At 46.1% G+C, this 25,389-nt stretch overlaps 1 protein-coding gene across 1 annotated transcript in view; it reads left to right on the forward strand.

The window, feature by feature from the left end:
• OBSCN (obscurin, cytoskeletal calmodulin and titin-interacting RhoGEF) overlaps positions 1–25,389 on the forward strand; it is a 179,089-nt gene that overhangs the window by 86,139 nt on the left and 67,561 nt on the right. The window contains 15 exon segments of the mRNA XM_054389952.1: positions 832–1,098; positions 2,736–3,008; positions 4,121–4,387; positions 5,217–5,483; positions 5,958–6,227; positions 6,866–7,132; positions 8,540–8,806; positions 10,479–10,745; positions 11,443–11,715; positions 15,206–15,472; positions 18,370–18,642; positions 19,333–19,605; positions 20,347–20,634; positions 21,937–22,209; positions 23,317–24,663. Coding sequence (XP_054245927.1) covers positions 832–1,098; positions 2,736–3,008; positions 4,121–4,387; positions 5,217–5,483; positions 5,958–6,227; positions 6,866–7,132; positions 8,540–8,806; positions 10,479–10,745; positions 11,443–11,715; positions 15,206–15,472; positions 18,370–18,642; positions 19,333–19,605; positions 20,347–20,634; positions 21,937–22,209; positions 23,317–24,663 — 5,139 coding nt within the window.

Consider the following 25,389-nt stretch of genomic DNA (forward strand, 5'->3'; position numbering starts at 1 on the left):
GTTGACCACTGGGTCAACTGCAAATGAGAGAGCCTCAGTGCTTGCTCTAGGTGTATCAGAGTGGGGTTCAGGCAGAGGAAGCACAAGCACTGAGATTCTTGTTTGCTCACACATGGATGATGAGAGTTCTCTTCTCATTTTCATCAGTGTCAAGCTGTTTTCTGAGCTGTTCCATGCCTTGCTTGAATAAATGTGGTCTGTTTGTGTGTGCATCATCTGGAAGGATTCCCTGTTGATGGCCTAGGGGTTTGAAAGGATAGCAGAGATTAGAAATTTCCTTCAGTCTTTACATCATTTACAGCATTGGAAGCCATGAGTATTTCTAGGAAAATGAACATATTTACCCTAGTTTTAATCAGAAAGTAGCAAATGTTGCTTAGCCAGAGTGTGTGTCGTGTCTTGGTGTCTCCAAAATCTCGAGCAGATACACAGAAGGTGTAATGTGGATCATAGAATGGTCCAGGCTGGAAGGGACCTCCAGAGGCCATCCAATCTGATGTCCTCATCAGGGGCATTCCCAACTAGAGCAGGCTGCCCAGGGCCTTGTTGAGCCTCACCTTGAATATCCCCAAGGAAGGAGCCTCAACCACCTCCCTGGGCAACTTGTGCCCTTGATTATATGGGAAATGTATATTAGCAGAACTCCCTGATCCTCTCCTTGGCTGGTTGTACAGAAGATAGGTCTGTTTATGAAGAAAAGGGGTTGTTTTTGACATTGGACCATTGAATGCAAATTTGTTCTGCAGCATCAGCCCCCCAGGTGCCTCGAGCTGAGCTGTGCAGACCTGATGCCCAAAGCAGGTTGGGTATGAATTGCTTTTCACTTTGCAGCCATCAAACCCCGGCTGAAGCAGCAGCTGAAGAATGAGGAGGTGGAAGCAGGAGGCACAGCCCAGCTGCGCTGTGAGATATCCATTAGCAAAGCAGAAGTGGAGTGGAGGAAGGACGGAGTCCTGCTGCACTCCAGCTCCAAGTATGAAATGAGGCAGGACGGCACCATCCGTGAGCTGCGTGTCCACCACCTGGAGCCCAGTGATGCTGGAGAGTATTCCTGCAAGGCTGGGGATGAGACCAGCTCTGCAAAACTGACTGTGAAAGGCAAGACTTGTTGGTTGGGGCAAGGGGATTTTCACTTTGAGGTGTTAATATTTTGCAGCATTAGTGTTGCTGTTGTGGTAAATGATGGTGCTAAAGGATTGTGAGTAACACGGAGCATAGGGAAGGGTGTTGTGGAAAAGTCTTGTGGTCAATGAATGCACCAAAGCAAAGACTCACTTGGTGAGCAGCAGTGGATGTTGATGAAAAGCTGGATGTGAGCCAGCAATGTGCATTCACAGCCCAGAACCGGCTGTGTCCTGGGCTGATCCCCAGCAGCATGGGCAGCAGGTGGAGGAAGGAATTTTGCCCCTCTGCTCCATTCTGCTGAGACCCCACCTGCACTGCTGGGGCCAGCTCTAGAGTCCTCAGCACAGGACACATGGAGCTGTTCATCTGGGGCCAGATGAAGCCACAATAATGATGGAAGGGCTGGAAGCCCTCTGCTGTGCAGCCAGGCTGAGAGAGTTGGGGTTGTTTAGCCTGGAGAAGACAAGGTACCAAAAAGACCTTCTGGTGGCCTTTCAGCACTTAAAGGGGGTGATCAGAAAGCTGGGGGACAGACTCTAGCAGGGTCTGTAGTGACAAGACAAGTGATGGTTTTAAATTAAAAGAGGGAGATTTAGACTAGAGAGACAGAAGAGTCTTTTTTTTCAGTAAGGGTGATGAGACTCTGGCCCAGGTTGCCTAGAGAGGTGGTAGAAGCCCCATTCCTGGAACCATCCCAGGTCAGGTTGTTTGGGGCTCTGAGCAACCTGCTGTGGTTGCAGATGTCCCTGCTGACTGCAGGGGGGCTGGACTAGATGACCTTTCAAGGTCTCTTCCAACCCAAGCTGTTCCATGACTCTGTGAGTCAAAAAGTACAGCTGCCTCTTCAGAGTGTAAAACATTTGCTTGACATCATATAGATGTGAGGGAACAGATGGTTCACCTCCAGCCTCCAGTCACATGGCAGCTGCATCTGGCCTTAGTGTCATTACAGCCAGAGCTTGCTTTCAGGTTGGACCACTAGTGGAACAATCACTGCTAGCATCTCTGCAGGCTCCCCAGTACTACAGATACTTTGCACATTATGCACAGCTGCACCATTTTTTGTGCAGATGGAGGCCTCAGTTGTGTGACTGTACCATGTTTGCAGGTTGAACTGCTTCTCCTTTGGTAGTCCCTAGCAGAATCAGGGTGCATGCAGCTTCTGCCTGTTGCAGGGTGTCTGTATGGTCTTTGCACAGATTTGCAGGTGCTCAGCAGTCCTAGAAGTATGATCAGGCAAACTGAAGCACAAATGCCCTGTGCTCACACTAATCCAGAAAGTCCTGCTGAGAGCACAGAGCCAGCCAGGTCACAGCCAGCTCAGATTGCCAGCATGGAATACATCAATTCTGCTTGCAAAATGCTGGTTTTGATGTCATTCTGTGAAGATACCCAAGTCACAGTGTAGTAAGTTTTGGAATCCTGAATTTTGCTTGGAGCTGCTTAAAGCTTTGCAGGAGAAGGAGCAGAGAAGCCTGCTGTAAGCCTGCTGGTCTCTGCTTTGAGGGAGCAGCTAACCTCCAGAAGTCTCTAACTTACACTATTCAATCTTCCTATGCTTTGACCCATCCTCTCCCTTCATGTTGTGACTGATGCTGGACTGTTTGCAGAGCCTGACGTGAGCATCGTGAGTGGCCTGCGGGACATGATGGTGTTTGAAGGGGACGATGTCACCTTCCGGTGCCAGGTCTCTCATGACAACGCAAGGGATGTGGAATGGAAGCTGCAGGATGTTGCTCTGCAAAATAATGAAATGAATGAGATCTCAGTGGAAAAAGGGAAGATCCACACCCTGACCCTAAGGAAGGTGACTGAGCAGGACAACGGCACCGTCGCTTTCCGAGTGGGACCCCACACCTCAACGGCAGAGCTCACAGTGAAAGGTGAGGGAGAGGAACAGGATTGGTGACAACATTTTTGCTTATGCTAGTAGCAAATTCCAGTCCATCACTCACCCCTTGTCAGCTCCTGCTAGTAGGGTGCTTGTCCTTCAGAGCACACAAGAGGTACTGAAGTGGTCTTGTAGGCTGTCATCACCAGGGATAAAGAGTGGAGATGTCAGCAGGGTCCTGCAGCTAACTAGGTTATAGAGAAGTGACCAGGTTGGCTCCAGTAAATGGAATGATAGATCTGTAATGTTCATTGCTTCCACTTTCCCTTTTCTTTTTATCATTCCCTTCCTTGGAGTCTTTCTTTCTCTACACTCAGCCAAATATCCTTCTCCTTCTCTCTTTGAAGCTGTTGGTTTGGTCAAACTTCCACTCTCACACAAACCAAATAAAATATCTGTAAAGCTTTTACTTAGGACTTCAACATCTTCAACAATTATGTGAGTTGCATCCCAAATCCATTCACTTGTTTTAACCCTCAAATATATAACACAGAGGTTAAAGTAGGTTTTAATACTTAACTGTTCAGCTGAAGCTGTAACTGCAGGGAAACAAGATCTAGTGAGACCCCCACCTGAAGTGCTGGGTCCAGCTCTGGAGACCTTATCACAGGAGACAGGGACCTATTGGAGCAGGTCTAGAGGCCACAACAATGATGGGAGGGCTGGAACCCCCCTTCTGTGAGGACAGGCTGAGAGAGTTGGCAGTGTTTAGCCTGGAGAAGAGAAGGCTCTGGGGAGATCTTCTGGTGGCCTTTCAGCACTTAAAAGGGGCAGTCAGAAAGCTGGGGACAGACATCTCAGCAGGACCTGTTGCAGCAGGACAAAGGGTGATTGGTTTAAATTAAAAGAGGGAGGTTTAGAGTAGAGAGAAGGAAAAAAAATGTTTACAGTGCAGGTGATGAGCCCTGGTCCAGGATGCCCAGAGAAGTGAAAGGACCCCAGCCCTGGAACCTTTCTAGGTCAGGTTGTCTGGGGCTCTGAGCAACTTGATTTGGAAGATGTCCCTGCTGACTGCAGGGAGGCTGGACTAGATGACCTTCAAAAGTCTCTTCTGTGATCAGATGAAGGTGACTGTAAATACCTTTGCTACCTTTACAATTTCAGTGCCACCTCCAGTCTTTAAGGAGAAATTACAGAGCATAGAACTTCAGGAAGAAGAAACAGCCACCCTCTGCTGTGAAGTCTCTCAACCTAATGCTGCAGTGAAGTGGAAGAAGGGTGCTCAGGTGATTTCCTCGAGCTCCAAGTATGAAATCAGACAGGAGGGAACAATCCATACTTTGAAGATTCATCACTTAAAACCAGAAGACTCTGGCAAATACACCTGTGACAATGGAAATGAACAAACAACAGCCACCTTAACTGTCAAAGGTAGGTGGTTTGGACTGGTTTAAGATCAGAACTTTATTGCATTTCCTTAGCTTGATATTAGTAAGAGGATGTCATTTGCTGTCCTTGGCTTCAGATCTGCTTTGCTGGCATAAAGCAGCTGAGTCCTTTTGCTTTCAGAAGTGAAGTCTTGTGCTGTTCTGAGCAATGAACATGGAAGGATCCAAGCACAGTAACTGCTTCCACAATCCTAGACCTGAGGACCAATTTCTGCTCACTCAGAAAACCAAAGCTGAAACTAAAATAAGAATGAGACCTCGTTTTTTGAGCTGTAGTTTCACCTGGGGAAAATGGTGCTCGAAGCATCAGCTGGGCACTCAGCTCCACCTAAGTAATTCTAGTTCCTAGGGGTTTAACAATGGCTGCAGGGTGGCAGTATGTCAAATTTTAGCAATCTGCTTGGGAACAAATATGATACTCAGGTGGCTTTCTCTGGGGCACAAGATCAGGAAAAACAAAGAGGAGCCTGAATGTTCTTGTGAAATGCCATCTTCTGAAACACCCCTTGAGGGCTCTCCCACGAAGGGAACACACCCTCCTGCTATCAAACTGACTTCAGAATTCAGTGACACCAGAATAGTTGTACTGCAAGCAGATCCTCTGGTGGTGGCTGTCTGTTTGGGTCTCCTTGATTCTTGGGGAGTGAAGAGTGCTTTGTGGTCCTGGAAATCCATCACTTTCTATCATTCTTTGTTTAGGTTTTAAAGTGATTTTGGAGTTGAGTTTGAACCAAATTTGGAATGGCACCACAAGACTTGGTGGCACAGCAGTGAAACACCACTTGTTATATCTCTGATTTATCTTGGTTTAGCTTTGCCAGCAATCTTCACAAAACCACTCCAGAACCAGCAAGCTGAAGAGGGTGGCACCGTCACTCTGAGCTGTGAAATCTCAAGACCAAATGCCAGTGTGCAGTGGAGGAAGGCTGGGACAGTGCTGCGACCAAGTGACAAGTACAAGATGCATCAAGCTGGGTCGGTGGCTGAGCTGACGATTCGCAACCTGAGTGCAGCTGATGCTGGGGAATACATGTGTGACACTGGGGACCAGCAAACCACTGCAGCTGTGCTTGTGAAAGGTGGGGCTGGAGTGGGGAATAGCTCTGCAGAGCTTGGTACAGTGACAGGGGCACATGTTTAAGTAGTTTTATAGCTGGACATTGTCCTGTGCCCAAAGGGAATCGCAGGCATCTGAGATGAGAGTGATTTGGCTCCTCATCACTAGAAGTTGTTCAAGGCTGGGTTGGATGGGGCTTTGGGCAACCTGGTCTAGTGGGAGGTGTCCCTGCCCATGGTGGGGTTTTGGAATTCGATGATCTTTAGGGTCCCTTCCAACCCAAACCATCCTATGATCCCATGTATGGACACACATGTAGATCCATTATGCATCTGTAAGAGTCTAACCTGTTACTGTGTCATACATTTAATGCTTGGCACTTGTGGTAATCCTTCCAAATTCTCTATCACTGTCAAGAAAGAGCATAAAGAAATGTTTAACCCAGGAAGCATCACTTGAAGGTAGATATCCAATTCTTGTTGTCCTTTTCATAAAGAACCAGCAGCAACCATTGTGGAGATGCTGAAGGACGTCACTTTGTATGAGGGAGAAGATGCAGTGTTTGAATGCAGGCTGTCCAAGGAAACAACTCAGGATGCCCAGTGGTTCCTAGGAGATGTTCCCCTACAATCCAATGAAATGAATGAGATCAGAGTCCAAGGGGCACGTCACACTTTGATCCTGAAGAAGGTGACATTAGAAGACTGTGGATCTATCAGTTTCAAAGTGGGGCAGCACTCTTCAGTAGCACAGCTAAAGGTCCAAGGTGAGCAACCTCCCAGGAAGAGGGACTGAGGGAGGTAATGGTAAGCACTGTTAACATTCCTTGTGTTCTGGAGAGGTGTATTTGGAGGGAGGAGTCCTTGGAAATTTGGGGAGATTCTGCTAATAAAAATGAGGCATTGAAGAGTTGAATATGTACATCTGAGATAGTCTTTTCAGCCCTTTTTACAATCCAGGGAGTGAAGCAAACATCCTTTGAAGACCGTCCAACTTGTCCTGAAACAAGCAGCTAAAATATGTCAGGATCAGTGCTGAAGAACATCAAGTTTATGCTCTGAATTAAACTTATACTTATGATGGGTTTAGATCATAAAACTCAAAAAACACAACCAACCAACCAACCCAACCCACAAACAAACAAAATCCCCAACAACAACAAAAAAACCCAATCCCAAAACAACCAAAACAAACAACCCCCCCCCCCAACAACAACAAAAAAACCCCACCAAACCATCCAGCCCCCCTGAAAAACCTTTCCATTAAGTTACATAAGATGACTTAGAAAGATGGACCATGCCAATGCCCTCATGTGTTTGCTCCTCTTTGACTTGGTTCAAAATGTAACTACAGGCACACAGTTCTGGTCTGGTTGCAGCACTGTTGGTATCCTCTTCTCCACAGCTCCTCCAGTTGCCTTTGTAAAGACACTCCACAGCTTGGAGCTAGAGGAGGGTGGCACAGCCCATTTGTCCTGTGAGGTGTCCAAGCCTGGTGTGTCAGTGGAGTGGAAGAAAGGCACATCTGTGATCCACTCCAGTCACAAGTGCAGCATCAAGCAGGAGGGGAATGTCCACACCTTGGTCATCCACGACTTGAACCGTGCAGACTCAGGAGAGTACAGCTGCCACACAGCTGATGGGAAGACCACTGCCAGGCTTGAGGTGAAAGGTATGAGCTTCTCTTCTGTCAGCAGTGGTGAGAGCTGTGTGTGTCAAGTTTTGGAGCTCTCTAGTTCAAGCCAGACATTGAGGTAGTGGAGCAGGTGCAGCAGAACTCACCAAGCTTGCCATGGGGCTGGAGCACATGGAGTATAAGGAGAGGTAGGGACAGGTGAAATTGTTCAGCCTGGAGAAGAGAAGGTTAAGGGAGGACTCCACTGATCTGTGCAGTTTCTTAATGAAGGTCTACAGAGGAAGGACAGACAGACTTTTCTTGGAGCGCTCAGTAAACAACAAGTGCAAGTTGCAGCAAGAAAAGTGCTTCTCAGGAAAAAGCCCCAAACTTTCATAACAAAGAGGTAGTCAGATGCTGGAACTGGAACCCGGAGTGGCAGAGGAATCTCTATCCATGCAAGACCTCTAGAGGTCCCTTCAGCCTTAGTTATTCTGTAACTGATCCCTGTCTGCATGATCTTAAGTTGTGCCTAACATCACAGGGGTTGTTCAGCCTGGAGAAGAGAAGGCTCTGGGAGTGAACTTCTTGTAGCCTTTCAGTACTGAAAAGGGCCAATAAGAAATCTGGAGACAGAGTTTTGAGCAGGGCCTGTTGTGACAGGACAAAGGATGATGGATTTAAAAGAGGGAAGATTTAGACTAGAGAGAAGGAAGAGGTTTTTCACAAGAAGGATGGTGAGACCCTGTCCCAGGTTGCCCAGAAAGATTGCAAATGCCCCATCCCTGGAACCATTCCAGTTCAGGTTGTATGGGGCTCTGAGCAACCTGCTCTAGTTGCAGATGTCCCTGCTGACTGCAGGGAGGTTGGACCAGGTGACATTTAATGGTCCCTTCTAACCCAAGCCATTCTGTGACTCTATGAAAATTGTGCAGCCTCAGGTCTGCAGGTGTGGATGCTCTGAGTGCTTTTATCCTGTTCCATGCTTTTATTTTGGGGATGTAAAACCCTTTGGTGTTCAGAAATTACTTCAGTTAATTGGGAACTCTTTGTAAAAGCAAGTCTAGGCTATGGGGAGGGTAATGCACTTTCTGTAGAGTTGAAAATTTCCTACTGGTTAACTTTTAACTTCTTTGGAGACCCATCCGGATGTGTTCCTGTGCAAACTTGTGCTAGATTCTATGGTCCTGCTCTGGCAGGGGGGTTGGACTTGATGATCTCTAGAGGTGCCTTCCAACCTCTAACATCCTGTCCTGTGATCTTGTGAACTTTTCTCCCTCTTCCTTCTCTGTCTGGTTTAGGTGTAGACATTCCCACCCCGGTAGATCTCCTTAGATAAAAGCATCCGGAATTGTGCACGAACTCTGTGCATAAACAGTGTTACCAGTGCCTTAAAAAGAAAGAAACCTTCCATTTGCTGGTTTTCACTTCTGTTTCTCTCCTTGCACCATTCCCCCTCTCCAGCCCTGCCTGTGCTCTTCAAACACTGGCTGAGAAACGAGGAGGTGGAGGAAGGGCGCACGGCCGTGCTGCGCTGTGAGCTGACCAAAGCCAACGTGCCGGTGGAGTGGAGGAAAGGGGACGTGGTGCTCCAGCCAAGTGACAAGTATGAGATCCGGCAGCAGGGGACACAGCTTGAGCTCTTCATCTATGATGTGGAAGCTCAAGATGCTGGTGACTACACCTGTGACTCAGGGGACCAGCAGACCACCGCGTCCCTGCAAGTCAAAGGTAGGAGAGGCCTTGCTTGAAGGCAGAGATGTTTGGGCTGTGGCTGTTCTCCATAGGGGTCAAAAGAAAGTTTTGTCACTGAGTTATCATCAACAATGGTGCCTGGGTCACAGAGCACTGGAACAGGCTCCCCAGAGAGGTTGTGGATTCTCCTTCTCTGGAGACTTTCAAGACCCATCTGGATGTGTTCCTGTGTGACCTGTGCTGGATTCTATGGTCCTGCTCTGGCAAGAGGGTTGGACTCAATGATCTCCAGAGATCTCTCCCAACCCCTAGCATCCTGTGATCCTGTGAACTGCAGGAAAGGGTTTGACCATAGAATGGTAGAATAGTCTGAGTTGGAGGAAACCTTTACAAGTCATCTAGTCCAACCTCCCTGCAGTCAGGTTGCTCAGAGCCCTATCTAACCTTACCTTCAATGTCTTCAGAGATGGGCCATCTACCAACCCTTTGGACAACCTGTTAAGCCACAGTGCATTCTTCAAAGAAGAATTTAGTGCCTTTTAAACCAAATTTTATCTCTACAGTTGCAATTTTGATCTCACTGTGAGAGCTGGGAGCAAAACTGCAGCTGCTGTTAATGAAGGGTATGTACAGGAGCAGAAAACTTGCCTGCTACCTGACTATGAGGGACTGGAGAATTTCACCATACCTAGAACAGGACCATTTTAGATGGAGCCTGAGCAGCCCAAGATTTGTGGCTTTTTTTTTTTTTTTCCTAGTAGCTATATTTTTCTGAATAGCTTTATTGTTATTTTTGTATACTGATCTGATAGTGTTATTAATTTTAAAGAAGTAAAATCACGCTTTTAGGTCCTGAGTTTAGTCCCCATAACCACCTCCTGCTCCATAGTTTGTGGTTTTCAGCCACTAAATAAATTCTTCACCGTGGAGGTGGTGAGAGACTGGAACAGATTGTCCACAGAAGTTGTGAGTGCACCATCCCTGGAAGTGTTCGGTGTGAGGTTTGATGAGGCTTGGAGCAACCTGGTCTGGTGGAAGGTGTCCCTGCCCATGGCAGGGGGATTTGAACTAGATGACCTTTACAGTTCCTTCCAACCCAGACCATTCTATGATTCTATGAAACATCCAAACGTTGTGATTGGCACTGCTGTGCCTCTCACTGCTTACACTGGAAGTGGTGTGTATGCCCACATGAAACTGCTTAGAGGTCTTATGGTATTCCTCTATGTGCAGCAGTGAACACCACCTTTGTACCAGCATCTGATCCCCTTGAGTGTCTGGCTTGTGGCACGACTCAAAGTCCTGCTGTGGGCTTGGCAATGCCACCAGGCTAGCTGTGGTTCAGAAAGATGGGAACTCTTATGGCAGGGCAAGGGGTGGTGGCTTCAAACTAAAATAAGGGAAGGTCAGACTAGATAGGAAGAAGAAATGTTTGACAATGAGGGTGGTGAAAGACTGGCCCAGCTTGCCCATCTCTGTCAGGTCAGACAGGGCTCTGAGCAACGTGCTCTAGTTGCTGATGTCCCTGCTGACTGCTGCTGACTTTTAAAAGGCATAGCCTAAAGGTACCACAATGGGGATGGGACTCGATGACCTTTAAAGGTTCCTTCCAACCCAAAGCATTCTATGAACCACCAAGCTGGAGAAGTTGCAAGCAAATTTCTCACCTGTGAGCTCTGTCAGTGATGCAGTTGCTTCTCCACCACAGTACTACCTGTGCTCTTTAGTGAAGAGCTGAAAAATGTAGAGTCTGAAGAAGGGGGCACAGCTGTCTTGCACTGTGAGATCTCCAAACCGAACGCCCCTGTTGAGTGGAGGAAAGGAGGGGTGGTCATTCAGCCCAGTGACAAGTACGAGCTGAAGCTGAGAGGCAACGTTGCTGAGCTGATCATCCATGGTGTAGAGCCTGATGACTGTGGGGATTATACCTGTAGCACTGGATATGAGATCACCACAGGTTCTGTGTATGTGCAAGGTAAGGTGAAGAGTAGTGGAAAAGCTCTGATTTTTCTGCCTGGATCTCTCCTTCCCAAAGCCTTTGGCAGTAACTGGCCAAACTTGGCTCAGATACAACCAGCTGAAAGTCCATTCATTTCTTTCCTGTTTTCAGTGATCCAGGCTGAGGCTGGGCCAATGTTTCTAGGCTAAGGTAGTTCAAAATACTGCCCATACTGTGTACCACAGCAGGTGGTGGTGCTGCTGAAAAACTCTTGGCTTGGAAGTGGTTGTAAAAAATACTGAAAATCTTGTTAATACTGATTACAACTTCTATCATTGATGAATTTCTTACTGCTCTTTTAAAGCACTCCAAGTAAATATTTACTTCCTAAGCTACTACTCTGCCTTCCACCTCATACAACATCAGTGCAGATGGCTGCAACACACAGGAGAGCCAGTCATGGCCTGGTCATGGAGTAGAGTTTCCTCTAAGTGAAGGTGTTTGCAGACACAGACACTGCCCTTGGAAGCAGGTGAAGGCTGAAAGGTGATTTCTTAATCCCTTCAAGAAATTTGCAGCTCTTTGGGTTTTTCTTTCCCCCCCTGGAACACCATTAGAAGTTTAACTCTCCCGGACAACACTCACTGTTGGTTGGGCTAGTTCTGCAGGAAACAACATGTATGTGTGTTTGCTTTTGTTCTCCTTTGGCACCTTCTCTTGCTCTGTTGTACAGAAGAAGCAGCAGTCATAGTTTCTGGTTTAAAGAACACAGATGTCTTCGTGGGGGAATCTGCCACGTTCACCTGCGAGCTCTCGCACCCGGGCGTGAGGAACGTGCAGTGGTGGCTCGATGGATCTCCCCTGCACAACAACTTTGTGACTGAAATCTCTGAGCAGGATGGGAGGATCCACACTTTAACCCTAAAGGATGTGGCGTGCCATGACTCAGGCACTGTCACCTTCCGAGCTGGGTCCCTCATATCTTCAGCTAAATTATTAGTCAAAGGTATTTTGTTGTTGGAAAGATACCCGTGGCCACCTCTGGACTTGCTCAGTGCACTAGTGCTTCTGCCTTCCAGGCTACCCTTACTAAATCCCAGCACGGTTCTTCTGTATCCTGCAACCCTCCACTTCTGCAAGTCACCCATGCTTACAGCAGAAGTCTCATTTGTACAACCACACTGAGTTTTTGAGTGGTTCAGGTGAGAAAGGGTTGCAGGGTCGGGGCTGCTGCTTTCACCTGACTTCACATGACAGTAGAGCTGAACACAAGCCACTGTGATAGCACATGAGTGTTTTTATCCCCTCTTCAACTTTTTTTCTAATACCACAAATTATGTAGCTGGAAATTCACAGAATACACTGGCCCAGGTTGCCCAGAGAGGTAGCAGATGCCCCATCCCTGGAAATATTCCAGGGCATGTTGGATGGAGCTCTGATCAACCTGATCTACTTGAAAATGTCCCTGCTGACTGCAGGGGGGTTGGACTAGATGGCACATAAAGGTCCCTTCCAACCCAAAACATTTTGTAATTGTGTGACAGCTACCACCGTGCTGCTGCTCCATAGCCAAGCTCCAAGCACTGAGCTCATTATGTTCCCAAGATAAGACTTTGAGTTGTTGTATTGATGGCTCCAGATTTCTTCATGGAAAGCAAAGGGTTTGGGGTAACACAGTGACTAAATGAGGCTCATTTGTTGACTGCCCTAATAGTAATGCACTAGCAAAGCCTGGTCTGGTCTGTTGAATAAATTATTTTCTTATTTGGTAAGGGTAGCCACGTGCTGCAAATAACATTGAGCTCCAAACTTGATCAAGAAAGCTCCTTCCCATCCAGCCCCTTCACAGCCCTTGGGGAAAAGCTGCTATTTTTCAGACTAAAGTAACACTTATTCCTTGCTTGGAAAAGGGATTTGTCTCTAAGGAGATATAAAGGGTTAAGAGTTCTTTATTAAAATCTCCCCCCACGCTGTAACTGCCCTCACAGGAATGATCCATAGTGTGGAACAGCAGTCAGTGGTTGATGCCTCCTCCTCTGCAGAATGTGTCCCTTGCACAATCAGAAAATTGAACTCCCTGCAAAGATAAAATACCAAATCACTCCTTCCTCCTATCAGAATGATGCAGCAACACCCCACAGATCCCACAGCCCTTTCTCTCCCTTTGGAGTTTCACATTTTCAGAGGCAGAGGCTCTGGTTCTGAGCTCTTTGGGCAAAGAACTCCGGTGCACCTAAAATGCCAACTACAAATAAATGCATCCTTAGGTGTTCCACTCAGGCAAATAAAGGGCTCCTGAGTTTTTAGCTCACACAATTACAGGATCACTGATGTAGGAAGGGACCTCTGGAGATCATCCAGACCAAGCCCACAGTTCATGCTGATACAAATGGGGGGGGAGGTGCGTATTTTGTGCTTCTGCTAAGACCTGATTTCTTTGTGTGAACCTGAACCACAGGTAATCTAGTAAATGGCTAGCATTGGAGCAGGAGGAGAGAGGTATTTAAATTAAAAACCAGTTACATTGTGCTCAGTAAATTTGATTGAGTAAGAAAATAAAACACTAGTAAAATTCTAACTATGCTTCTGGTAACAGCCAAGTTCATACACTTGATTTTGTCCAGAAATGTGAAAAGAGATCTTTGAATTAGGTATTTCCATCCATATAGCTATCCATGGCTTGTTCTTCATCAAGGAACAAGTTGGCTTTGTCTCTGTTCCATGTGGCCCTTTCTCCTGGTGTAGGGCATGCTTGTCACTGGATATGTTCTAGAATAAGTGAAATCTCATGGAAGATTTTCTTGTTGAGCCTTCACAATATCATTGCCATACAGCTACCTTCATTTGTGGCCCACCATGATGGAATCTTCATGCATGGGCAGAGGGGGAAAGAGAAAAGTTTGAAGAAGCTGCCACCTTCTTCTGATCCCCTTTGGCAGGGTGAGAATTACAGGTTCCAGAGTGCTTACTTGCTCCCAAGGAGCTGTCTGCCATTCTGCATGGGTGAATAGGGTCGCAAAGGTCTTCACCTAGCAGAGGGAAAGAACAACAGGTCAGTGGAACCAGGACAAGTCCCTTCTCTGAGACCACAAGGTGACATTTTGCTGTGAGGAGTACATCTCCATCTTATGAAAGGGGATGGCAGTGTGCTCCCCATCTGCACAGATACCTTCTTGCTTCTTCACTCCTGATACAATTAAAACACCTCAATGATCTGCCATTGATGCTTCCTCTCCATAAACCCACATGCAGACACATGGAGTGGTAGAGGAGCCTCTGAGGGCAGGATCAAGCCTTGCAACTTTCCAAAAGACTTTTCCAAAACTCTCTTTGCTTCCCAGAGTCTGCCAGTAGCATCCCAGATCCTCAACCTGAGGACCATTCCAGACAGAAGTCCAGTGTAGTTTGTTCTAGCTGGCTTCTGATCAGAACAATTCTTTGAAAGCTCAAGACAGATATCAGCTCTCTCTTACTGTCATCTTTTTATGTACCCCTGTAGCCCTATCAATATGGGGGACAGTTGACATAGTTGTGCTGAGAAAGGTGTTGCAGAAAGACTTCCACTTTCAGACTTCACTGGGATTTTTCTTTTCAGCCTATGTATCAAGTTGTATGAAGGTGGTCCAAGAGGCTCTTCATCTTCAGAGATGAACCTTCTGTGATTCTAGGAGCTGCGTATCCAGCTGCTCCCAGCATCTTATGGGCTCTCAAACTGAAACTGCAATTTCATGCTGCATCTCTAGATCAGCTACTGTCAAGGAAACCACATTATTTCACCCTGAGAGATATTTTTGTTGCAGAGGAACACATGGTTAATCAAAGCAACAAATTTCTATCTCCTATGAAGTGCCCTTTCATGTTAGGGTTGTCCTGGAGCTTTGCTCTTTGTGCTGCCAATGGCTCCTGACATAATAGCCATCACCACCACAGGACAGGAATGAGGGTTTGCATTTGAGTATTGCATTTCTTTCCAATGAATTGTTGTGGTTTGCTCATACAAGGAGCCTTTAGTAGAGTTTGTGGTATTTTCCTTTTGCTATGTGAGGCTGAGTGTCACAGGGAACTACTCACAACAGCCCATCCCTTGCATTTCTCCATCTCAGACCTTCTGTCCTCTGGGAAACAGAAATACTTCACATACAGTGCTTCCTAGTCTAGAGGATCTCAGCAGGATAATCAGTCCTGGAGAGAATCTCAGCAGATGCTCTGCACAGGAGTTTGCATTCAGGACTGTTCCAGTTCAAGCCTGGATTTCTGGTGGCTCATTTGCCAGTGGGATTGCTGTGTTCTAACGTGTGGGGTTTGTTTCCATCCTGCTTGATGCTGACAGAAGCACAAACTAAACTGCTAACCCCTGGTGTGCCCAGGCAGCTTCTTGCTTGCACTGTGACACTGCTTGCTTGACACAGGCTCTGTGCTTGTCAATTAAAATCTCTGAGTTACCATTTCCATGAGGATCTACTAACGCATGTCCTTCCTGACGTGTTGGTTAACAGATCCAACCATTGAAGTGGTCAGTCCCATGCAGGACATAACTGTTGATGAAGATGGCACAGCAGAGTTCATATGCCAGTATTCTAGGCCAGTGCACGCCATATGGAAGAAAAATGATCAGGAAATACATGCAGATGGGCAGCGAGTGATTATCGATCAGGACTGGAATGTCAGCATGCTAACAATTAAATCTACGGTCCCAGAAGACACTGGCATCTATTCTTGTGAAGCTGAAGGCACTAAAGTGATGGCTACACTTGATGTTCAAGGTGAGGTCTTCCAACCAGAGAGGAAGACTATGATGGGTTCCAAATAGAAGAGGTGGAAAAATTATGGCAGCACCTCACAATAAGAGACACATCAGATACCCACTCTTTGGTGTTCACTCCAGTGCTGCTAAATGATAAATGGGAGATCATGGGAACTGGATATGAATATGAGCAGCATTTCACTGGAGCTTACTTGCCCAGAGAGGTGGTAGATGCCCCATTCCTGGAAATGTTCCAGATCAGGTTGGACAGGACTCTGGACAACTTGCTCTAAGTGAAGATGTTCTTGCTGACTGCAGGGGGATTGGACTGGGTGACCTTTAAAGGTTCTTTCCAACCCAAACCGTTCTATGCTGACATCACTTACACATCATACATCAGCAATGAACTGAAACATCGGTGCAATGGGATGTGTGCTGCTGAAATGCTGTAAATTCACAGGTGTAATGATAGGACCAAAGGAATAACAAGAGTGGTTTTGCTGTTACAAAGTGCTTTTGATCTCACAATGTGCTTTAACCCCTAATGGAGAGTGTGAAATTCCATTTTATTTTCATCTAAGCTACAGCATCTTGGCATTTGACTTCTTCCAAATGCTTCTCACTTGGCACCAGCATCTGTAAGGGGCCTGAGAAACAATAATACAATATTAACAATAAATTTAGAATTTTATATTGATGTTCCTGGGGTTTTGGGTTTGTTTGGGTTGGGGTTTGGTTGGTTGGTTTTATGGTTTTTTGTTTGTTTTATTTTTTTTGGGGGGGAGGGGTGTTGTTTGGGTTTTTTGGTTGGTGGGTTGGTTGGTTTGGGGGTTTTTTAATAGTAGTTGTTGGGTTTTGCTTTCGAAGTGTTCAAAGTCAGGTTGAATGGAGGTTTGAGCAACCTGGTATAGCTGAAGGTGTCCCTGCCCACAGCAGGGGGTTGGACTAGATGATCTTTAAGGTCTCTTCCAACCCAAACCATTCTATGATCCTGTGGTTTGGGTTTGGGTTTTTTTTTTTCCTGATGTATATGGAATTACCATTTTTGGTCAGCAGATGAGCAAGAGTTCTGATTTGCTTTCTGAATATTTGTGTTTTGTTAGACTGTTATGCCTGCTTGCTTAACCAGAAGAGCAGGATAGGATTGGTTATATTTTTTTTTTTTAACCTCTATAAGTACTTTCTATTTTAACAACTTAAAAAGATATTAATGAATATAATCTCAGAGCAGCCCAAAGGAGGCACAAATTGCAGCTGATTGATTGATTTTTTTTTTTTTTTGTAGTTTGGGAAACCAGTACTAAACAAAATATATAATCTCTAGGGATTTATACACCCTTCTTTGTTCTCCAAAAGAATGACTATTATAAAAGTCATCAGTTTTTTTTTTTTTTGTAACTTCTGCTTTTTTTTTTTTTTTGGTTTTGTTATTAAATAAATTGTTAAGCTCTTTGTTTCACTTAGAACAGTTCCAGATAGTGGTTGTGGAGATCTAAACAGGAATAACTGATGGTGTTGGGTGAGAAGCTCAATATGAGCTGCCAGTACACATTTGCAGCCCAGAAAGCCAACCAGCTCCTGGGCTGCATCAGGAGAAGTGTGGCCAGCAGGTCAAGGGAGGTGATTCTCCCCCTCTACACTGCTCTGGTGAGACCCCACCTGAAGTACTGTGTCCAGTCATGGAGCCCCTATTACAAGAAAGATATGGATGTGCTGGAACATGTCCAGAGAAGGGCCACAAGGATGAGCAGAGGGCTGGAGCTCCTCGCTATGAGGACAGACTTGAGGGAGCTGGGGTTGTTCAGTCTGGAGAAAAGAAGGCTCCAAGGAGACCTCATTGTGGCTTTCCAGTATCTGAAGGGGGCCTATGAGAAAGCTGGGGGGGGACTTTTTCAGGTGTCAGGTAGTGATAGGGCTGGGGGGAATGGATCCAAGCTAGAGAAGGGTGTCTCTGCCCACGGCAGGGTCTTGGAGCTAGGTGATCCTTGGGGTCCCTTCTGACCCTGACAACTCTGGTTCTGTGATATTAAAACTGATGCTGGCCATATTATGGTGTTTGTGTAAACTGTATTTACTCAACCCTATGTTCCCACTGCCTGCATGTAATTTATCCATCTAGCTGCTCTAACGCAAATTATATTCCCATGCTCCCACCCCTTGCTGCTTGCCTGTGCACAAAGCACGACTCTGCAAGCAGATGGAGTACATGGACACGTGCAAGTTTGTGACCACACACAACTGGGAGAATAAACCTTGCACATCATCACCGAGCTTTTGTAACACTTTAGCAATTTACTATTCCAGATACTTGTAATGCCTGTTTCATGATTTTATTTGTGTGTTTCCAGACTTGCAATCATGCTGTTAACTCAGACAACAGTCACTGTTGTTTTGCCAGCTGTAATATTCTCTTGCATTTGCTTTGCCTGCAAGACACTAAAATGTCATCATGAGCTACCAGTGGATTCACATCTCCCCAGTTATGACGCTAATGACACTGCCTGGAAGATGTAAAGGAAATGTTTGCTGCTGTGGAACAGAAGGAATTTGATTAAACTTTAGCTCCCTGAGCTATCCCTTCTCATCAACTATTGATTGATATAAAACACCAACATTTTTTTTTTCTCTCTATTTGTAAAAACAGAAGTCAGGTTTCTGGAGGAAGTCTAGATGAAATGCTGGAGGTCCTAGAAGTTTGTAATTTTTTAAACTATCTCACTGCTCAAAAATGTTTTTAAATGCAGTTTTGTGTTAGAGCCTGGTTGAAATTAATAGCTAAACATTCCATAGTCCATCACATCCATACCTTTTCTGTTGACTTTCCAGCAGTGGGAATCATCCAGCGCACCAAGGCTTGTTAAGATTCAGAGCTGCATGGCCAGACAAATAATATTGCTCATTGTCCTTCTTTGGTAGCCAAGAACAGCATTGTCCAGGGCTTGGAGAATGTGGAAGCTGTGGAAGGAGGGGAAGCCCTGTTTGAGTGCTACCTTTCCAAGCCTGAGTGCTACAACTACAACTGGCTGATTGATGATGAACCTGCCAAAACTACAGAGAACACTGAGATGGTTTACTTTGAGAATGGACTCAGGCATATTCTGCTGCTGAAGAACCTGACTCCCCGGGATAGCTGCAGGGTGACTTTCATGTGCAGTGATGCAGTGACCTCAGCCTTCTTGACAGTGAAAGGTAACTAAGGAACTTGTGCATGGGATGCCTTAAACTTCTGACTGGAAAGGGCAAACAAAGCAGGAAAGAGGAGTGGCAGAGAGGAAAAGTTGCACATGTTGGTTGCTTCTTACTTAAATCTTCTTCCCACACCATAAGTGGAAGATATCTTACCATTTCCTTTTTTTCTTGCTCCATGTGTTGTGGAAGGGATATAAGCAGCATCAGCTGGCACTGACTCAGCAGCAAATGACTGCCTTGCCATTGTCCTTATTCTGATGAGTTGTGTCTACAGGGATGTCAAGGCTCTAGAGATGATAGATCAGCAAGAATATTATCTCCGAGTTTTCACTGGAGACCACTGTGAGGGTCTGATGTCCCAGAAAAACCATTCTCAGTTAGCCTAGTATCTCCATTGTAGTTTTCTGCTACTTAGGAAATGAAAGACCTTCCTATGTTGGGTTTTGCTGCTGAAAGTTTTGGAAAGTTTCAGTCCCTGGTGATACTTTCTGTTGTAGTGATACATGGAACTTCCCTTTTAATGATCTCCTTGGTCTCCAAGGCCTGATGGTCCAAAGCATCACCACAAATATTCACAAAGCCTCTCTCTCTCCTGTGTTTTGTTCTCTAACTGAACTTGAAGGTCTCTTCCCACCAAAACTATTCCATGGTTCTAACTGAGGGGGTTTCATTACCTGTCTTTATCTATAGGATGGCGCCTTCAGATCTTGCAGCCTATTGGAGATGTGGAGGTCTCTCCAGGGCAGAAAGCTACATTCAGCTGTGTTCTAAGTGAAGCTGTGCCAGTTAATGAAGTTACCTGGTACAGCAATGATGTTGAGATCCAGTCAGATGAGGACTGGGAGGTACAAGCAGATGGAAACAAATACACACTTATTCTTAAAAAAGCCCAACCACATCATTCTGGAGAGGTGACCTTTGCTTCCAGGGAAGCAATTTCATCAGCCAAGTTATCTGTGATAGGTAAGTGTCTGTTGCTCTGGTCCAGTGGCACTTGGAATCTCAGACTTTGGTACTGAGCTGCAACACTGAATTTTCTAATCTTTGTGTTGATTCTTTTCTCTTTGCCTTGCATGCCTCCAATCGGTGTTCTTAGGCTAAGAAGATGCTGCTGGGCAACTTTTTCTTTTACCAGAAATATTTCACCTCATCAAAGGAAAATTATGGTGCTGCTTGGGAATATAGCTTAGTGGTGGACTTGGTAGAGTAGGCTTAGTGGCTGGACTCAAAGATCTTGAAGGTCTTTTCTAGCCTGAATGATTCTACAGTTCCAAGCTAAACAACCCCAGTTCCCCCAGCCACTCCTCACATGACTTGTGATCTAGACCCTTCACCAGCTTCTTTGCCCTTCTTTTGACATACTCCAACAAGTTCCTTGATGCTGCAGACAGTTCAGGGTCATTGTTATTCTGGATGGGACAAAGTAGTAGGAGAAAAAAAATCATGATAATATGTGACATTAAGTATGTGAGATGACAGCTGGAAAATGAATGCTTGCCATTAGCAGTGTAGATCTGGGCAGACAAAGGAGAAAGTGGTGCACAGGTATGTCTCATGGTCGTGAGCATGTTCTTGCTCAAGTTTGCAGTAAGGCTAGAATCTGTTGTGCTTCCTTCTTGTTGCTTGTAGAAGGCTCTTGGTTGTTTGAGTTGCAAAGCATTATTGCTTATGTCATACATCATGGGACCTCTGTTGTGCCTTCAGCCCACCCTGATCCACCTGAAGAACCAGAAGTTTTAAGTAAGACCAGTCACTCTGTAACTCTGTCTTGGTACAAGCCGTTGAGCGACGGCGGTTCTAACATCCTAGGCTACAACGTGGAGAGGAAAATCCCAGGTCTTGGCTGGCAGTCCTGCAGCAAGGGCATTATTCCAAATATGGAGTTTGTGGTGGACAATCTCAGCCCAGGTGAACCCTACAGATTTCGAGTCTCGGCTGTAAACAAAGTGGGGGCCAGCGAGGCAGTGCACTTCCCTCAGATGGTGCTGCTAGGTGAGAGCGAAGATCTGCCCCCAGGGAGCTGCGCATGGCATGCCTGCTTCACCCGTTCCAGGCACCTCCTGGAAGAGTTCACTCTCTACAGCATCCTTCAGTGCTTTGCTGATGACATGATAGAGGAGAAAGAGCTTGGAGAAGTTGTTCAGGGCTGCCATGAACAACACCTGCTGCCTTGTTAGGACTCAACACTTATTTTCTCCAAACTCCATCAAGCTGCCTTGCGGTCTGCGTTGTATTCATGTGCTGTCTGGCCACCACAGGTTTCTTTTCTGGTGGAGTTTGGATGGAATGAGTCAAGAGGAGCATGTTGGAATGCATTTGGGGTGACTGAGACCCTGGTGCCAATGCAGTGTGTAGGGCAATGTTGTCTTCTTCACCCATCTTCCCCTCTCGTATTATTTGCATCTCTTTTTCAATAACTCCCACAAAGAAATGCTGGAGGACACAGTTCCTATTGTCTGTTGGTGAAACTTTGGAAGCTTCAGAGGGATGGAGAGCTCCTCCCTCAATCTTTCTTTTCTTGCAGCTCATTCTGTGGTAGCTGAGTGCCCAACAAATTCCTTGAGGTGAGAATAATAAGTCACCTCACTGACCTCTGCAGAGGGGCAGATGATGCTCAGGAGTGTGCTGGTTTGTGGAGCTCAGCTGTGTGATTTCCATCCCAGTCAGCATCTCCTTGTTTAATGCATTTGTCTTGACTTCATTTTGGGTATCACTGTTGTACAAAGATCATGCCACTGGCAGACCTCCTTCCAAAGTCAAGGAGATGCAGAGAATTTTAACTTTTTGATTCTTTATTATTTTTGAGCAATTGTAATTTTTTTTTTATACTTTCATGCCTGGGTCAAGCACCACTTTTAACTATCTCTTTTCTTTTTTATTGTTTTCACTGTTTCTTTCTCTTCTCACTCCAGAACCACTTCACTTCTAACACTTAAGATCTTCTAGAATCTATATGACTGCTTGAATACTGGTGATGGGTAAATGAAGAGCAGCAAACAAAGCCAGGAATGTGAAAAATGCAACTACTTTTGCATGTAGATATTTCAGTGGAGCTGGTTTAACTGCTGGGAAGACTTGCAAAGTTAGATATGTTCTTTGGAAGTGCAAACTTTGAATGCTGCCACTTGTTTGTTTTTTTTTTTTTTTCCACCCCCTTGGTTTATCTACACCAGCTAAAGAATCTATAAATTAAGGATGGGATGCTTGGATATTTTACAGAGTGCTCTGGAGTGCCCTAAAGCCAGATGATGATGTGTTCTTTGTGCTAATTTCCCCTTTTTTTGGTGATTGCAGAGCCCTCAGTTACAGTCAGCAGTCCCTTGGTGGGAGGATCAGTCACAGAGGGGGAGGTGGCTCGCTTGGAGTGCATCTTGTCAAGTGAAACTGAAGAGGGAGTGACATGGTTCAAAGGAAAAGAGCAAATAAAAGCTGGAGGGAGATATGAGATCCAGTCTGATGGAACAAAGCAGATACTCATTATTCATGCCTTTAAACCTGAAGATCAGGACACATACACCTGCATGGTTTCTCCTGAAGTGAAATCTGTTGCCACCTTGTCTCTTGAAGGTAGAGAGCATAATCTTGGGATGTTGTATGAGTTCTGCTTATGGACATCCAAAGGCAGCTCCACAGCTTGGACTGGAATTAGTTTTCTTTTACAAGCTGTGTCTAAAGTCCACAAAGAGTTGTTGTCTCTCTGGTAGATACTGCTCAGTATGTTTCTGAGTCCCTAAATACTTTGAGCTGCTCAGAGGAGAATTTTTTAAGCCTGATATTTAAGGTGGGATACAGTTCTTTCTGCATGAGCTTCTGCTGCCTTTTGAGATGTCTTAAGGGTATCTCCCTTGGTCTTCAGCTGCCACTTGAGAAAGAGAGGGCTTTTTATGTTCTGCATGGCCCCTGCCCTAGGCATGCCAGATGGCTTTGGCTCACAGTGCTTAGGAAGGTGAATTGCGTCCCTGTGGTGGGATTATCACCACTGAGGCACATCAGGATATCATCTCATGCCTCCAGCTCCTTCTCCACAGGGACCCAGAGCCCTCATAGTTCCTGTGTGTTCTCTGAGAGCTGCATGTGGATGTCCCAGACATCCTGGAGCATCTCAAAAGGCACTGGGCACTGTGCAAAGGCAACTCAATGTGTCACAAAGGTTGAGTCACAATCTTCAGACTTAGACATACCTAAACTGAGGCATGTACCTCCATGTGAGGTGAGAATCTCAGCTCCCATTACAACCAGTGAAGATCTAAGTTAGTCAGTGAAGCCCTATCTGGCTGTAAAATAGGCAAATAGCTTTGCAGGCTCCATTGACAGTCTTGACTAGATATTCACCGACTGCAACACTCAAAATGAGTAGAAATTAATTTATTTTGGTTCAGATTTGCAAGGAATAAAATTGCTTGGCCATCTTTTATGCACATGTATAGAATCACAGGATGCTTGGTGTTGGAAAGCCTTCTGAAGATAGTGCAGTCCACCTTCCTGCTCAAAGGGTCACAAGCTGGCCAGGACCACATCCAGATGTTAATTTCACACGTTGTTCTCAACAGAATGCTTAGTTAAATGCCCCTGGTACACCTCTGCCCAGGCTTTAGAATGATGTTTCCTTGTGCTTTCTCATGGTTTAGTCACAGACTTTGCCTTTTAACATCTTATCAATTTAATTCTCCTCAGTTCCCACAGCAGCAATGCTAAAGGAGATTGCCAGGGAAGCACCTGCTGCAAGCCAACCAGAAGAGATGGTGGATAGCCATGTCCAGCCCAGCTTACCCCCTGAAGCTGCTCAGGAGGGAGACCTTCACCTCCTGTGGGAAGCCCTGGCCAAGAAACGCCGGATGAGCAGAGAGCCTACCTTGGATTCCATCAGCGAACTGCCTGAAGAGGATGAGAAGCTTCAGAAGCTGAGGAAGGAGGAAGCAGAGATGTCTCATTATTACTCAGAGGAGTACTCAACGTGTGATGAGCTGGCTAGGACAGGAGAAGCAGATTTGTCTTTCACAAGCTCAGATGATGAGTCTAGAGCTGGGACTCCTTCACTTGTAAACTACCTCAAGAAAGCTGGGAAGAAAAGTATCAGTGTGACTAGCAAGGTTCAGTCAGGCAAACTATGGAAGCAGTGGGAGAAGTCCACCGTGGAGACTGTTGTGGCTGCCCCAGCTGCTAAGCCAGCTGCCCCAGAACTGCCAGATTTAGATGACCCTTCCATGAACAAGGCTGCTGTGAAGATCCAAGCTGCATTCAAAGGCTACAAAGTCAGGAAGGAGATCAAGCAGCAGGAGTGCCCGGTGTTTACTGAGACCTTCAAAGACTTCTCTGGGGAGCCTGGAAGCACTCTCCACCTCGAGTGTGTGGCGCACAGCAAAAGCGACATGAACGTGCGCTGGCTGAAAGACGGGGAGGAGCTCTCGGATGGGCGCTACTATCACATAGACAGCTACAACGACGGGACCTGCTCGCTGATCATCACTGGTCTGGACAAGAAAGACGCAGGCAGATACACCTGCGAGGCCTCCAATAAGTTTGGCAAGGTTTCACACAGCGCTAAGGTGGTCGTCGGTGCTCAGGAAGCTCAAGCTCTTCGTAAGGAGAAGCAGGTGAAACAAAGCACCGACAGCGAGACCGAGAGCTCCTCTGGGAGCGAGCTGGATGATGCTTTCCGTAGAGCAGGAAGGAGGCTTCACAGACTCTTCAGGGCCCAGATCTCAACACAGATCTCCGACGTGGAGGAAGAGCTCTTTGTCAGTGCAGATGAAGGGGACATAGAGGTGGTAGACCACCAGACGTACCGTGAGGACGACCAGTACATCTACATCAAGTTTGAGGTCTTGGCTGAGGCGGAAAGCGCTGCCACGCGATTCAGAGAGATGTTTGGTGCTCTGGGGATCCCTGTGGAGATCGACATTTTGGAGCAAGGCCCTAAAAAAACAGAGCTGCGCATTGGGAAAGCGACGCCAGCCACCCACGGGAAGTTTGCACCATCACTGGTGAGGCCTCCACCCCCTCTGCTGACCTCTGATACAGGTAGGTGTAGCAAACTTTATGTTTTTGGGACCTGGAGCAGGTCACAGTGCTTTCTTTTCACTCATGAACAGCTTCTAAAATGTCTTTGTTTTTCATCTGGTGCAAATATTTTTCTGAAATCTTTGCCCTTTTGGAAAATCTGAGGATTTTTTTTTTTTTTTTTTTTTTTGCTTTGAGAGGGAGGTTAGTGATGAAGGAGGAGGGTGCAAAATATTGACTTACCTTCAAAGCTGCTTTTCACAAGGGAAATGTCCCCTACTCGTTAATATCAGATCATAGAATTCACAGTCTCACAGTATATATCAGAGGTTGGAAGGGACCTCAAGAGATCATCAGGTCCAACTCCCCTGCCAGAGCAGCATCACTTAGGGTAATCTGCACAGGAATGCATCCAGGTGGGGTTGGAAAGTCTCCAGAGAAGGAGACTCCACAACTCCACCCTGGGCAGCCTGTTCCAGGGCTCTGTCACCCTCACTGGAAAGAAATTTCTCCTCATGTTGAGGTGAAATCTTCTATGTTCAAGTTTGAACCCCTTGTTCCTTGTCTTATCACTGTGAACCACCCAAAAGAGCCTGGCCCCCTCCTCCTGACACCCATCCCTCAGATATTGATAGACATTGATCAGATCCCCTCTCAGTCTTCTCTTCTCCAGACTAAACAGCCCCAGGGCTCTCAGTCTCTCTTCATAGGGGAGATGCTCAAGTCCCCTAAGCATCTCTTCCAACC

This window comes from Indicator indicator, chromosome 20 (assembly GCF_027791375.1).
Source record: "Indicator indicator isolate 239-I01 chromosome 20, UM_Iind_1.1, whole genome shotgun sequence".
NCBI lineage: Eukaryota > Metazoa > Chordata > Aves > Piciformes > Indicatoridae > Indicator > Indicator indicator.